This window comes from Polyodon spathula, chromosome 40 (genome assembly GCF_017654505.1).
Source record: "Polyodon spathula isolate WHYD16114869_AA chromosome 40, ASM1765450v1, whole genome shotgun sequence".
NCBI classification, from domain to species: Eukaryota; Metazoa; Chordata; class Actinopteri; order Acipenseriformes; family Polyodontidae; genus Polyodon; species Polyodon spathula.
In genome coordinates, this window is record NC_054573.1 from 3,976,569 (window position 1) to 3,992,460 (window position 15,892).

The 15,892-nt window shown below is 46.0% G+C and overlaps 1 protein-coding gene and 2 long non-coding RNA genes across 3 annotated transcripts in view; 2 read left to right on the forward strand and 1 right to left on the reverse strand.

Annotated features, from left to right (window-relative positions):
• hif1al (hypoxia inducible factor 1 subunit alpha, like) lies at window positions 1-9,946 on the forward strand. The gene is made up of 12 exons (XM_041236380.1): window positions 1-107; window positions 3,966-4,156; window positions 5,508-5,644; window positions 6,395-6,482; window positions 6,666-6,781; window positions 7,198-7,373; window positions 7,518-7,624; window positions 8,075-8,222; window positions 8,327-8,517; window positions 8,675-8,826; window positions 9,449-9,538; window positions 9,808-9,946. The coding sequence occupies exons 1-12, from the start codon at window positions 19-21 to the stop codon at window positions 9,940-9,942; spliced, it is 1,620 nt and encodes a 539-aa protein (XP_041092314.1). The 5' UTR covers window positions 1-18; the 3' UTR covers window positions 9,943-9,946.
• LOC121304938 overlaps window positions 8,612-15,892 on the reverse strand; it is an 18,401-nt gene continuing 11,120 nt past the window's right edge. The window contains exon 3 of the long non-coding RNA XR_005948009.1: window positions 8,612-8,625. This is a non-coding gene — a long non-coding RNA (uncharacterized LOC121304938). The remainder of the gene's footprint in view (window positions 8,626-15,892) is intronic.
• On the forward strand, window positions 10,000-11,249 carry LOC121304937. Its single transcript, XR_005948008.1, has 2 exons — window positions 10,000-10,124; window positions 10,595-11,249. It is a non-coding gene; the product is annotated as an uncharacterized LOC121304937 (long non-coding RNA).

A 15,892-nucleotide genomic window follows, 5' to 3' on the forward strand; every position in this document is an offset into this window, starting at 1 on the left:
GTACTTGAGCTAACACGCATGTGCAAGAAACAGAGTAAACTACATACTGGACAGAAGAGAAAGGTATTGAATCGAGCGATCATGGAGATAGAACCTGGAGGCAAAAGGTAAGATTTAGGAAGACATCTACAAGACAAAAGAGAGTGAGCAATGCACAGCGAAGCTGCATGCTGGTTAGGCGTACTGTTGTATTGTAGCAGAGAGTGTGAAGCAAACTGGCAAAGTGTATTGGATTTCAAGAACACTCTCGTCTCAATATGTCTCCCGGCTGTCTGTCACAGGAGTGTAAATTATGTTAAATTCAGCGCCACAGACACATCGCAAGTGGAGAGGTGTTGTTTAATTCATGTAGACAGAAATGCAGATGGCTTTAAATGAAGTAATGTTATCGAAGGCGCTGCGTTGTTGGTTGAAATGGAGCTAGGAGTTGAATTATTATCTCGGAGCTGTGCTGGGGCTGCTGGCTGGCTCACTGCGGCGATACTGTCTGGCCATGCGCGTTGCAATGCATCCCTTTGAACGTTGTTTGCAGCGCTGAACCAAAGCGGTATAGAGAAGAAACGCCATGAAACGCCATGAAACGCGGCGCTGCGGAGTCCAGGGAGTGCCACAGTAAACACATTCGCGTAAAAGTGCTTTCCTGTACGCCTGTTTGTTTGTTTCGGAGGTGGGTTAAATGCAAACGGGTCAGCATTTGGACCAGGGTTTTCTTGTTAGTAAAACCCTAAGTGTTTTTTTTTTTCTTGTTGTTGCGTGCACAGCTTGCAGTATTACAAACCTGGAGTGGAGTTGCCCTCCAGGGCCGTAGTTGGACATCCCTGCGCGTCTCTCCCAACCCGCGGCGTTCAACGTTTATAGAACAGCCCCCTCCCCCTCCTATATATCGGCGCTTCAGGCAATAAAACATACGTGCCTGTCTTCAGCTGCGATTTTACATAAACAAAGCCCATCAGCTTCCCACATCCTAGTTTGGGGGTTTTAATACAAACAGATTCCATTTGAAATAAAATGCATTTTTATAAATGTATGAAAGCATGCTGTGCCCTGTCTGCAAGTACAAAGCCGGGCGTTTGCAGTGAATACAGGACCGAACCAGTTTCTTTGTTAAACGTGTGTGTGTGTGTGTGTGTGTGTGTGTGTGTGTGTGTGTGTGTGCCCTGCAAACTTAGAGCTCAGAGTTTGGAGACCGGTTTGTATTAAAACATAACAAAACCTATGTGTGATGCATTGTAATGTTTATTTTCTCCAAATGTGCTGGTGTCATATTTCATGCAATGTGTGTGTTCCCCCCCCCCCTGGATATTTCGTGAACTGACGTGCTGCTTATTATACGGTACTCGAAATAAACAAGATTAGTAAGAACATCGTTTGGAGTTATTCCTCTAGATTAGCAGTGGAGACGACAGTTTTGTAATATTATTATTATTATTCAGATTAAGTGAGGGAGGGGGGGGTATGAAGTTTAAACACCACACACTCGAGTTGGCAGGCTCTCGGGTAAACACAAACTAGCTTGCGTGCAGGACGCCGTGTCGCAGTCTGGCGGTGTGAATGGGAACTCTGTGCACAGTACTGTGTGTGCTGTTAATAATACAACCCGTGTGCGCCAGCTGGCATGCACTGTACACACTGTACCCTCTAACAGCAGTGCACAATAACTTCCTTTTTTCGATATACTGTTAGTCTTTTGGCTGTGTGTGTGTATATGTATATATATATATATATATATATATATATATATATATATATATATGTATATATATATGTGTATATGTGTGTGTGTATGTGTTTCTTTAATGTTTTGGTCTGTAGTCCTGCAGTTGAAAGCAGTGCGGGGGCGCGCATATTGTTTTTTTCAGCTAGCTGTAAGAACATTCAGTCCTCTGTGTGAGAGAGGAAGGGGGGGGGGGGGGGGGGGGGGGGGGGGGGGGGGGGGGGGGGGGGGAAGTTGATCGGTTTGTTCTGGATCGGGTTACGCTGCACGTACTGGACTCTGTTCTTCAATGTGCATGGATTTGAGTTTTCGTGTTTTTTTTTTCTTGAACTTTTTCCAAGTGACTTAACTTTTTATTTGTTTTTTTTTTCTTCAAAAATCGAGATACAAAAAGCCGTTTTTGATTAATCAGTTGAGGGTTTTTTAAAAAAAAGAAAAACAAAAAAAAAACACAAAACGGTTAACGACAGATTTGTAAGATTATAGCCTGATAAAAATTAAATAGTTTCTCTCTCTTCTCTCTCTCTCTCTTTTAAATTCAAATTTGTTTTATTAGTATTACAATAAAAAAAAAAAAAATGTTGCCAAAGCACATACATGGCATAACCAACTAAAATCTATAGACAAAGAATACATGCATATAGCATATCATTTTTTTAATACTAAACATTATCCCACCTCCCCCCTCCTATATTAAACAGAACCCCCCCCATATTACACCGAATCCCTTCCTCCTTCCCTCTGTAGTGTGTTGTGTTCACAGTCTGTGCTTCAGGTTATGAAAGGTCTTCATGTCTGGCTGTGTGTTTGTCTTCCCCCAGCAGAAATGATAGCTTATGGGTATCGTGCATTTTGGCGAATTCTGGGACTAAATCACCAAATTTGGGGGAAGAAAATGCCCCTTTATGTTTTTAATATTGTTCACAGTGTGTTAGGAAGTGAGTCTCTGTCTGGACCCGTCCTGTCTCTCTCTCCTCCCCTGCCCCCCTTCTTGTTGACTTGGCAGTTGTCTTGGAGGCCTCACCACAGCCAATCAGAGCCTGCTGCTAGGGTTGCTCCTGGCCAATCACAGTCCAATGTTGTTCAGCTGCTTGTCAGACATGCAGGAGCCACACTGAACTCTGAACTTCCCCTGTACTTTAAGTATATGTTTTTTTCAAATGAAAACTTTTATTTTGAAATAAATGTCTCTTGTCCTATTGTGGTGTTTTTGTTACACATTTGTTAAATATCGCGCTTGCAAGGCTGTTCTGGCCCTGCCTGTCTGTGTGAGTTCTTTGCTCCCTACAAACCCGTCTGGTACTTTGAGATCTGCCAGTGATGGTCTCTTTGTAATTGCAATAACTTCATCGCAAACCTGACGATGTGAGGCTTTTAGTTCTCAAGCTCCTTCCCTTTGAAACTCTGTTCCAAGTTGTGTTGTGAATGCTGAGTCTGTCGTCCCCGCCCACGAACATGCAGTTAACCAGTGCTGAAGAACGGGGGCCTCTACTTAGTAATCCTGGTCGGTCGATGACTGTGATATTTCAGGGCTCGAATGAAGTGGAGTCTAATGTTTCGCACCAAGGAAAATCTGCAGGCTGGCACTTCAGCCGAACCCCAGCTGGCAGTGTTGCTGCAGGGGACGTGGGGGTAAAACCATGCATTTATCTGCCCTCTTAACCAAAGCAGCCATTACCTGGCCGATGCATTTAGACATTGAAGACTGACAGATGCCAGAAACATCCCACGCTGGTGTTAGGAATGTGCCTGCTGTGTAGAAGGTTAATTCAGCAGTGACGTCAATATGCTCTCGATAGCGACTCTGTAGATTATCCTTTAACTCTGAACACAGATCTGCTAGAGCCAGATTATTATTATTATTAGTGAGTCATTTAGCAGACGCTTTTATCCAAAGTGACTTGCAGAGACTAGGGAGTGAACTATACATCGCTTACTGCTGCTGCAGTCTCTTGCAATAGGACCTCGGATTTACGTCTCATCTGAAAGACAGGTTTATCAAGCTGGTGTGTATCCTCAAACATTCCAAGCTTTAGAAGGTGTAATGCCAGGAATTTCATAATTCCATATAGCTCTAGCCCTGCTTAAGTTTGTGTTTAAGTACAGATGTGCAAATGGGGCACACTGTGTCTGTGCTCCTGTGTTTCGTGTCTAAGCCTCGCTGTGTCTAATCCTTGCTGTGTCTGTGCTCCTGTGTCTGTGTTCCTCTGTCTAAGCCTCACTGTGTCTCTGCTCTGTGTCGCCCTGGCAGGCCCAGCCTGGAGCTGCGGAAAGTGCGTTCCCGCGATGCTGCTCGCTCGCGCCGCAGTCAGGAGACGGAGGTGTTCTACCAGCTGGCGCGCACCCTGCCCCTCCCCCGCACCGTGACATCGCACCTCGACAAGGCTGCCATCATAAGGCTGACCCTGAGCTACCTGCGTGTGCAGCAGCTCCTCCCAGCAGGTAGGGGGAGCAGACAGAGAGAGAAACAGAGACGGACTCGGGGATACAGATATTGACGTACAAACACACACCCAGAGCCTGCTTCCAGCAGCCCGGGGGAGCTCTGACACACACAGCTTTTTCACGCTTGCACACCCGAGCCGAGCCCTCGCGGTACTGCTGCTTTCACACTTCTTATTTTGCCGAGCCAGGACCGTGAAACTCTGGTACTGGCTCTGTGCTGAACAAGGCTGGTGGCGTGGTTAACTCGTACTGTCCGAAACGATGGTCTGCCAAAAGATTTCACAGGAATTGAGAAATACAGGACTAAACCACAGCGTGAAACTGTTGAGAAAATTAAAACAGGATTAAAATAAACTCAAGATCATAACGTTAAAGCAGGTCAGACTGCAGGAAAGTAAATATTCTGATTTAATGGACGCAGTTCTTGGTCACAGAGCTGACACTTTCGATACGGTCATTTATAAAAAACAGGTAAAAAAAAAAAAAAAAATACTGTATATTAACATTGCACGAATAAAAACAAGTAAAGAAAATATCTTTTTAATACGTTACGTTTAATAGGCCTACTTTCAATCTATTTCTGAAGTGTTTACGGCCATTTTTCAAATACTATCTGTAACAGTTATTAGTAGCAGCTAATCTAATTTTAATAATGGGAAGTTATTTGGTTTGTATTTGCATTCAGAAACATGTGAATAACAAATACAAACTAGATGTTTTTTTTTTTTTTTTTCACTACACTGTTTCGCGGTGCTTAATTTGTGCTGGTCTGGTTCTCTCTTGCCTTTTTCAATAAATTTAATTAAATTTAATAGAGAATAAAAACGTACTAAGATAACAACCTAGCCTAAGTTTAATAAATCGTTTTTGTAATCTACCAGCGGCTTCTGTTGCATCCACATCGCTGATAATAGTGCAGACCGTGGATCAAACCAATGTTGATGTTGGGGTTTGTATTTTTTCAATGTCGTCCTGCTGAATGTGTCTTTGAATGTGTCTTGTCTATATATACTATAATATATATTATAGTATATATATATATATATATAATTAGCAAAAATATGGTAAATTTTCGTTTTTGATCCGTTATGAAATGTCCTGCGGCTGCCTTTAATTCCTCTGCACGCATTACTACTTTGTATAATGTGTGTTTGTATAATGTGTGTGTGTGTGCACACACACTCACAGCTAGAGAGAGCTCTGACAAGCAGAGGCAGAGAAACGCCTGCACTCATCTTGCACTGCCTCCTCCCAGTACTGAGAGAGAGACGCACATTCACGCTCGGGGACCAGTGTGAAAGGGATGCAGTTTGTTTCTGCTGACCCATGTCTTGTCTGATTGGTGCAGAGGAGCTGGGGGCAGAGACAGAGGAGGAGACTGACGGGTACTTCCTGCGCGCACTGCCAGGCTTCGTGATGGTGCTGTCGGCAGAGGGGGACATGGTGTACCTCTCCGAGAACGTGAGCCAGCACATCGGGGTACCACGGGGTACCACAGGTGAGCAATACACTAACCAGCACACCGGGGTACCACAGAGCAATACAATACAATACACTAACCAGCACACCGGGGTACCACAGAGCAATACAATACAATACACTAACCAGCACACCGGGGTACCACAGAGCAATACAATACACTAACCAGCACACCGGGGTACCACAGAGCAATACAATACAGTACACTGACCAGCACACCGGGGTACCACAGAGCAATACAATACACTAACCAGCACACCGGGGTACCACAGAGCAATACAATACAATACACTAACCAGCACACCGGGGTACCACAGAGCAATACAATACAATACACTAACCAGCACACCGGGGTACCACAGAGCAATACAATACACTAACCAGCACACCGGGGTACCACAGAGCAATACAATACAGTACACTGACCAGCACACCGGGGTACCACAGAGCAATACAATACACTAACCAGCACACCGGGGTACCACAGAGCAATACAATACAATACACTAACCAGCACACCGGGGTACCACAGAGCAATACAATACAATACACTAACCAGCACACCGGGGTACCACAGAGCAATACAATACAGTACACTAACCAGCACACAGGGGTACCACAGAGCAATACAATACACTAACCAGCACACTGGGGTACCTCAGAGCAATACACTGAATTTGAATTTGGGACAGTGTTGTTGAGTCTCACAGTGTAGTGTTGTGTTGTATTGAGTCTCACAGTGTTGTGTTTGTGTTGCAGCTGGACCTGGTTGGGCAGAGCGTGTTTGATTTCATCCACCCCTGTGACCAGGAGGAGCTGAGAGACATCCTGACATCCAAACAGCGTGAGAGAGGGGATCGGAGGGGAGGGGAGAAGACACTGAGGGCTAGGGTTAGGGTCTCTTTGTGTATTGACAGCTCTGTGTGTGTCTGTATGTAGTGACCGGTGTCTCTGTTAACAGGTCTGTGTGGATCTATTGACCAGTGTGTGTATCTGTATGTATTGACAGGCCTCTGTGTATTGACAGGTGTTGGTAAGAAGCAGTCCCAGGATGTTCACACTGAGAGGAGTTTCTTCCTGAGGATGAAGAGCACCCTGACCAGCAAGGGGCGCACCCTGAGCAGCAAATCAGCAGCATGGAAGGTACTGACACCCCTGAGCCCTAACACTACACTGCACCTGTCTGACCAGCAGAGCGCACTCTCAGCTATCAGATGAGCAAGATGCAAGTTGTGGTGAAATAAACAAAAATGCCTAGACACACAAGAACACCAGAGGAGTGTGCCTGTGACCAGGTACAAGCGTGCAGGCACTGTCCAGTTACTACACATGTCGTGACAGAAAAACAGCCCAGAATTTTGGAAAGCAACCGAAAAGAATAACTTCATACAGTGTGCAAAGCAAAAGCCCCCCGAAAAAACAGAAACACAAAATTGAGGCACTGTTGAAGAGTTAAATATGGCAATAGGTCACTTTTTTTACCCCCCCCCCTCTCTGTCTATCAAAACAAAATCAAATAACCATCTCTTCTCTTTCGCCCCCCCCCCCCCCCCCCCCAGGTGCTGCAGTGTTCTGGACACATCCACACGTACAGCTCTGCTGAGCCCCCCCTCACCTGCCTTACTGTGCTGTGTGAGCCGATTCCAAATCCCTCGCACATCGACTTCCCCCTGGACAGGAGCGTCTTCCTGAGCCGGCACAGCATGGACCTGCACTTCGTTCAGTGTGACGAGAGGTGAGCTCAGCCACAGCCCCTAACCCCCATCCCTCCTGGACTTGGGCTTCACTCAGTGTGACGAGAGTTGAGCTCTGCTGTCCTCTGTCCTCTTCCTTCTATCTCCTTTCTCCTGACCTGGCTTCTCTTCATGTTTCTCCGCAGGGTCACTGAATTGCTAGGGTACAGTCCTGAGGATCTGATTGGCCACTCAGCCTACGAGTACTACCATGCCCTGGACACTGATCACGTGACTAAGAGCCTGCAGATCTGTGAGTGGGGGGTGTTTTTGATAGTGCTTGTCCCTGTCTCTCTCTTCATTGAAATGTGTTTTCCCCCTGAATGTTTTGTTGCAGTGTCCAGTATAGTGTGACTGAAAGCATGGCTTGCAAACAAAAATGGAAATCCATCTTTGCTTAAAGACAGGTTATTTTCAAAACTGCACAACTTTGTCTGAACTGCAGATGCAGGAGCTGAGTGCCTTTCCAGAGCTACTGTGTGCAGAACAAGAGAGAGAGGAGTGTACTGTGCAGCAAGCAGAGAGGGATAAGAGATAGGAGTGTACTGTGCAGCAAGCAGAGAGGGATGAGAGAGAGTAGTGTACTGTGCAGCAAGCAGAGAGGGGATGGAGTGGAGAGAGAAAGGGAATGAAATAAAAATAAAGAAATCAACATAGAAAGGAAATGAAAGTAGCCATGACCTGACCTCTCCTCTCCCTGCAGTGCTGTCCAAGGGGCAGGTCTGCACCGGTCACTATCGCTTCCTGGTCAAGCATGGCGGCTTCGTGTGGGCCGAGACTCAGGCCACCGTCCTCTACAGCAGCAAGAGCACCCTGCCCGAGGCCGTGGTGTGCATCAACTTCATCCTCAGGTAGGGACCCCTCCCCACTGAAGCAGTTAGTGTGTGTGTGTCATTGTGTTTGTGTCTGTGTGCCTCTGAGTTTGGGTTTTTACCAGTGCCCCCCTCTCTCTCAGTGGGGTGCAGGACTCCGGGGTTGTGTTCTCAGTCGAGCAGATGGAGCGACCCTTGATCCCTAAGTCCAAGTCTGAGCCTGACAGTGTTGCCATGGAGACGAGTGCGGAGCTGTTCCTCAAACTGAAGGAGAGCCCGGAGGAGCTGACCCAGCTAGCGCCCTCCGCAGGAGACAGTGTGGAACCGCTCACAGGTACAGAATACACCCGCCTGCCCCTGCCCTGCTGTACTGTGATTTACTCAGTTCAGTTCCATTGGGATCAGGTGACTTAAGCATTCAACTGCAGTGATCAGAGAGGCTCTTTTTTTTTTTTTTTTTCATAAAAAGTTCTCTCTCTCGCTCTCTCCAGACTCCACTGAGCTGAAGATGTTCTCTTTCCTGCCTGCTCGGGGCCCCTCCCCCCCTGCGGCCCCCCAGGACCTCTGCACCCCAGAGCTGCGGCAGCTCCTCGCCCCCATCTTCGACCCCGTCGCCACGGAGTCCAGCCCCTCCCTCGCACCAGTGAGTCCATGCACACCAAACATGCCAGTGAAGCACTAAGCGCTGCAAGCCAGCCATTGAAATATATGAATAATGAACTTGCTTTGGAGCCCCCACACGTAGGGAAGCTTTCTATACCTTTAGAAACACTGAGACACCTCATCAATTCGGTGACAAACGTTTTTCAATTCTGAAAGATCTTGAAACAGACTACTTCTATCCGAAATGGTTGCCTTTGAATGCATTACGTTTCAGTATTTCTAAAGACTTCTAGTGGAAACGTTGGTCACTGAATTTACACTGAGAGACTTGCAGTGTAAACGTCTGTCACTCTGAATCCTTGGGTTTCCTGTAGTGTTTCTGATTCAGTTTTGTGTTGGGGTCCAGGCTGGCTCTCTGTCCAGGCTCCTCTAGTTTGAGCTGCTGAGTGTCTGTGCTCTCGCTGTGCTGCAGTTAAAATGTTTTTCACATGGTCCTGTTAAAATCTTTATTAAAGGGCTTTAGATGGGAAAGTTGGGGAGGGGGGAGGGGGGTGAGTTTACCTTTTCTTTGATATCATTTGACTGTGCTGAATGGATGTAAACTAGACCGTTTGTTCTATTTTGTTAACATAACTGCTAACCCTCCTCCCCTCCCCTCTCAGAGTGACAGCCTCTCTTTTGATATGGACAAGGTTGAGAAATTATTCGCCGCGAGGAAGGAGGACGAGGCTCCGCCCATGACCGTGCCCCAGGTAACGAGTGTGAGTCCCACACAGAGCTGGCACTGAATAGCACTGAACCCTGCGTAGAACTACAGCAGCTACCCAGCATGGTGTCTGTATAAAGTTGTAATTGAGCGTTCTGGGATTGCCTGCTGTGTGCTGGGCAGAGCCTTGCTGTACTACAGCAGCTCCCCAGAGAGAGGCGTCTGTCTGTATGTTGTGATGCGTGTGTCGGTGTAGTTTCAGTGCAGTGTCCGGTGTGTTTCGGTGTAGTGATGTTTGTGTGTGTGTTGTTTCAGGAGTGCGAAGGTCTCGATCTGGACATGCTGGCCCCCTACATCTCGATGGACGATGACTTCCAGCTCACCTTCCTGACCCCGAACCTGGAGCCAGACCCCCCCCGCAGCGGAACTGCCAAGAAAACCGGTTACTGACCGACCCCCCCCCCCCTCCACACACACAGACTCCACAGAGACTGGCACTGTGTATTTTGTGTATTGACTGTCATTCTCTCTCTCTGTCCCCGTCTGTTCCCCAGTGCTCTGGACTTGGATGACTGTCCCCTCCCGAAACTTAGTGCCCTGGAGTAGCAGGACAGCTGAGCGCCGCCCTGCTGGTGAGTAGGAGAGATCCTTCACATTACTGATAGAGGAGATACACAGTGATCCTCTACATTACTGATAGAGGAGATACACAGAGATCCTGACACTGCTGATAGAGGAGATACACAGTGATCCTGTACACTGCTGATAGAGGAGATACACAGAGATCCTGACACCTCATTCAGAATGCAGAGTAGGGTCCCTTCAATACTAGTACTGTTACACTGTTTTATAGACAGTCAGTCTTTGGCAATACTTGTATGATTTGAATTGGAGGGAGAGAGAAAGGAGCTCAATGAAACTGCAAGTATGGGAGAGGGGGGAGGCACAGGTCTCAGACGAAACACAATCCAGTTAAATACTTGCATTGAGTGACCTGTGCTTGCTGTCGGAGCTTCCTAGAAAATACTATAGAACCATTGAAGAAAGAGCAATATTTGTGTGATAGTAACAGTCTCTCTCCTCTCTCTCTCCACCCCCTCAGCCCTGATAAGCAGCTTCTTGTCCCACCCCCTGGATTCAAAAGCCTTCCTAGACCCACCCCTCTGTCTGATTGGATGATGATGATGAGGCTCACCGCACTCGCACACTCCACTGACCCCGCCCCCAGATTGATAAGTCGGACTGGCTGGCTTCAGATTGGTCAGCAGCTCCTGTTTCAATTGGACACGCCAGGCAGCATCGCTACTTTTCAACTTTTCTTATTTCAGGGTTCACAGCATGCTGTAACAAATCCCTCCCCTTCTAGAGTGCCTGATTGGTTCTTCCTTGGGACACTTTGTTAATTACACAGCAGCTTTCACTGCTCTGTTTGGGTGGGCGGAGCTATCCACAGAGACCCAAAGGAAAGCGACAGGTTTGATTGACACCCGTTCAGTTTGATTTTCCTCAGCTTGGATATCTCCTCCCCGGCTGCATTCGCAGAGATTAATCAGCAACGCTCCAGCGACCCACAGCACAGTCATTGAGAACGAAGACATTGATCAGCAAAGCACCAGCAACCCACAGCACAGTCATTGAGAACGAAGGCATTGATCAGCAAAGCACCAGCAACCCACAGCACAGTCATTGAGAACGAAGGCATTGATCAGCAAAGCACCAGCAACCCACAGCACAGTCATTGAGAACGAAGGCATTGATCAGCAAAGCACCAGCAACCCACAGCACAGTCACTGAGAACGAAGACATTGATCAGCAAAGCACCAGCAACCCACAGCACAGTCATTGAGAACGAAGGCAGCAAAGCACCAGCAACCCACAGCACAGTTTGAGAACGAAGACATTGATCAGCAAAGCACCAGCAACCCACAGCACAGTCATTGAGAACGAAGGCATTGATCAGCAAAGCACCAGCAACCCACAGCACAGTCATTGAGAACGAAGGCATTGATCAGCAAAGCACCAGAACCCACAGCACAGTTTGATCAGCAAAGCACCAGCAACCCACAGCACAGTCATTGAGAACGAAGGCATTGATCAGCAAAGCACCAGCAACCCACAGCACAGTCATTGAGAACGAAGGCATTTATCAGCAAAGCACCAGCAACCCACTGCACAGTCACTGAGAACGAAGGCATTGATCAGCAAAGCACCAGCAACCCATTGCACAGTCACTGAGAACGAAGACATTGAGGTTGAGACACTCTACCTCTTTTCAGAGCTCGAAAAAAGGATGAGTTTTGCTAAGATAGAAAGTAAATGGACTGGGTCGACAGGGACATTAACAGTTTATTAAGCTTATTTTCTGTACTTGCTTATTTACTATACAGTGGTATGTATTGCAGGCAGAGAGCAGTCTTCGCTAAAGGGCTGGTTCGAGTGGTTTGAGAAATGGGGTGTGAAAGTACAGCCATGGTGCACACAGCTCTCCCCAAGCCTTTGTTTTAATTACTACTTCATCTTTTTATATATGTCATATTGTGATTTTCATTTACAAAGGTAGAGCAATCCTTTTGGAAAAGGTGCTGTGTAATCGCATGTTAATTTTCTTACATGGTTATAGTTCTCATTTATTAACGCTGTTATTATTAGTTATAATCCTCATTATTGTTATTAGTGGAGAATCACTGACTCTATGACTGAGGTACTTAACCCAAGAGGGGGGGGTGGGGCCCCTTATAAAAGTTTACCATGGTATTTTTGCAGTTTTATTATGCTTTTGCCACAGTTATACTGTGCATTTAATATTTTTAGTTTACCCTGATTTGACATGCTTATTGATATGCCTTGTCAAACCTCTCCTATACCTTACAGTACTTGCCTATGTTTTATCATGCTTTCACTGTGCTGAATTACACTTTGGTATATTTTAACTATTAAAATCTTCTATAAGGGTTGGTTTTAAAATGGTTTGTTTTTAATATGCTTTACCAGACCTCTCTGTGCTTTACAATACTTCCATATACTTTACCACACTTCCCTATGCTTTACCAACCTCTCTGTGCTTTACAATACTTCCATATACTTTACCACACTTCCCTATGCTTTACCAGACCTCTCTGTGCTTTACAATACTTCCATATACTTTACCACACCTCTTTGTGCTTTACAATGCTTCCCTATGCTTTACCACACCTCTCTGTGCTTTACAATGCTTCCCTGTGCTTTACCAGACCTCTGTGCTTTACAATGCTTCCCTATGCTTTACCAGTGCTTTACAATGCTTCCCTATGCTTTACCACACCTCTCTGTGCTTTACAATGCTTCCCTGTGCTTTACCAGACCTCTCTGTGCTTTACAATGCTTCCCTATGCTTTACCACACCTCTCTGTGCTTTACAATACTTCCATATACTTTACCACACTTCCCTGTGCTTTACAATGCTTCCCTATGCTTTACCAGACCTCTCTGTGCTTTACAGTGCTTGCCTGTGCTTTATCACACTTTGCTAAGGGATACTTTTATGTGCTGCCTGTTCTCTGTGGGAGCGCTTGTTTTACTGTGGAGAGACTGTGAGGGCAAAAGTGAAGCCTATGAATCATTTGGTTTGCAAAAAGATTCGCTGAGCAGAAGCACATGAAGCGCTTCATGCTCTTCAGTGCCATCTCTTGGTAGATCTGTGCAACACAATACATTGAGAGTAAAGACAGCCCCCTATCTCCAGAGAGAAGGCATTTAGTAAAGTAGACAACTAATGCTCAGAGAAGGCAATGTGTTACACAGTAACATTTCATACACTTGACATCCAATATAAAGGAATTTCGTTAACATTTTTCTCGGATTAATTGGGCAGAATTTAAACAATCCTTTCACTGTAAAGGAAAATTTCGGTGCTTTTTCTGAAAACAGAGCTCGGCTGTTGCTCTTTTCAAAATTGCCTGGAATATTTATTTTACAGATCAACCACACAATCGATTAACCAATAAAACCTTCTTAAATAATCATACTAGAAATGTGTGTTGGCCAATCAAAAAAAAGCTCTGGTTGCTTGAAATAAAAGCTACTTTGATTGGTGCTCACAAGCAGATTCTTCGATTGTATTATAGAGAGGTGGAAATAGCGGGTTTGAATCCCTCCCATTTCCATCTTTAAAGAAATTGTGTTCTCTTTATACACTTAATAGACTGGAGGATTTTTTTTTTTACCAATGTTGATAAAGAACTGTCCTGTACATTTTTTATTTGTTCATTTGAAAAAAATATGTAAATGTTTATGAAATAATATAAAACCAAAAGCAGCATCTTGATTGAAAAAAATATTCCTTTCAGCTTGATTGAAACACACACTGAGCACGACTGACCAAAAGAGTAGGTATTGGGTAAAACAAAATAGTTTCCTTCCTGTCAGCTACTGCTAAACGCTGTTCATGGCTCTCATGACCTAGTGGTTCAGATGAACCACATGAAGCTTTGCTTCGTAACACTGTCTGCTTCAATTGGTTCATGTGGGGTCAAATCAGCCGAGGCTTCAGTCCCATCACTAGTGGATTGTCGATTTAACCTGGCCCTCTGTGTACAAGCGAGTCTCCTGGTGAGTCCAGCCTGGAATACAGGGAGAGCAGACACCCAAGACCAAAACTTGCTCACGCTGCAATTCATGTGTTTTGCAATATACTGGTAAGTAAATAGCTTTAGAAAGTTGTAGTATAACAGTGATAATGATGTGGCACATTCCACTCTGGTCTCAGGCTTTATTGACTCAGGAATTCCATGTCAATATGAGTCTGAATTATATTAAAAAGACAAACATAAAAGAGCCCCAGCCAGCAGTAAGCTGGCAGCACCCCCTCAGGCTGTTCTCTGAACTGCAGTACTTCACAGTCTGGCTGGTACTCTTGAGCACGGTGCTGCATTGTTTACAGCACACATGTAGGGCTGCTAGTTAAACCCCTTCACTAACACCCTTCTACTGTTGTTCCCTTTAAGGTCTAAAAGGAATAATAAAACAATAACTGAACAGGAATTCACTTTCTCACAAAATAAATGACTGTAGATATAATGTGGTTTTATTTACTGTGCTAGGTTTTGAACTGACAGGAGGGAACGACTGCAGTTGAACGGAATGCAGCACACAGGACAATCCCTTGCACCATTACCAGACCCTTTACAAGTTCAACTAGAACTGCCAGGCAGGTTTACGGCTTCCCAGCTCGGTACCAGTTGGAAATTTTGGCAAGCTGTAGCATTGCAACACAAGTGGCAGCAACAGATCAGTTTTATGGCTCAGTTTCAATTCAGAATACTGCACTAGTTTGTTATCTCACGATGCTTTACAACGTTAGTTTACCTACCGTAAACCTGGTTCCCTGAAAGAGAAGATGGCCACCAAAACATTGTTATGGGATATACGCCTGCCTATTGGTAGGTGTCACTGAGCTCTTTCTATCAAAGCTGCTGATAGGCCCTCTCCCATCACAAATCTCAGCCATGGAGGCACCTCGGTGAAGGCTCCCTTGACGTTGCCACACCTCTCGTGGAATGTCTGGCTATCTGCCCAGGTGGGGGTAAGCCAGCATCGTCATACGCTGTCGAGACTGTCCGCAATCCAATGCGACAGTCACTGCTTTGAAAGGAGCTGTCCCAGAGTCTGTGATCCATAGCAGATAAAGAACTGGTCAGATTGACGCACTGCTCTCGTCCTATCCACATAACATCTCAATGCCCGTACTGGGCAGAGAAGGTTCAACTTCTTATCCTCCTCCATATCAAACGGAGAAGGATTGAAGGACACCAGTTCCACGGACTGATTCACGTGGAAGGCTGTAACCACCTTGGGGAGAAAAGCAGGGTTTGCACGCATGCAGGAGCTCTGCACAGACAGCACCTGCAGCTCACTAACCTGCTTTGCGGAGGTGATAGCCAAGAGGAAGACTGTCTCATGGACAGGTGCTTCAACTCGATGGAGTATATAGGCTCAAATGGGGCCTGAGAGAGCCTCCAGTACAATCGCAAGGCACAATCTCAATCGCCGAGCGCCTCTGAGAAACCATGTAGCCAAAAAATGTGTGCCTGGGGACACTGAGTCAACCGGGGGCATGGCAAGCAGAAATAGCCACTAGGTAAACCTTCAGTGTGGAAGGTGATCTACCAGTCTCAAGCAGATCTTGCAGAAACTGCAAGATGACGGGCATGAGACAGGAGATTGGATCGTGACTGTTAGTACGGCACCAATCTTGAAAATATTTCCACTTATAGGCATACAGTGACCAAATGGAATGAGCCCTAGCATTCTGCAGATTACCCACGATGGCGTCCGACAGCCCTAAGACTGACCAGTGGTCCCTTTGAGGGGCCAGACTCACAATTGGAGCCTGCCCGGCTCAGGGTGCCAAAGTGTGCCTCTC

Coding starts and splice junctions, on each gene's coding strand:
- hif1al (XM_041236380.1), top strand. CDS start 19: ATGTGCAAGAAACAGAGTAAACTACATACTGGACAGAAGAGAAAGGTA. Junction 6,483..6,665: donor CATCCTGACATCCAAACAGC/GTGAGAGAGGGG, acceptor GTGTATTGACAG/GTGTTGGTAAGAAGCAGTCC. Junction 7,625..8,074: donor GACTAAGAGCCTGCAGATCT/GTGAGTGGGGGG, acceptor CTCTCCCTGCAG/TGCTGTCCAAGGGGCAGGTC.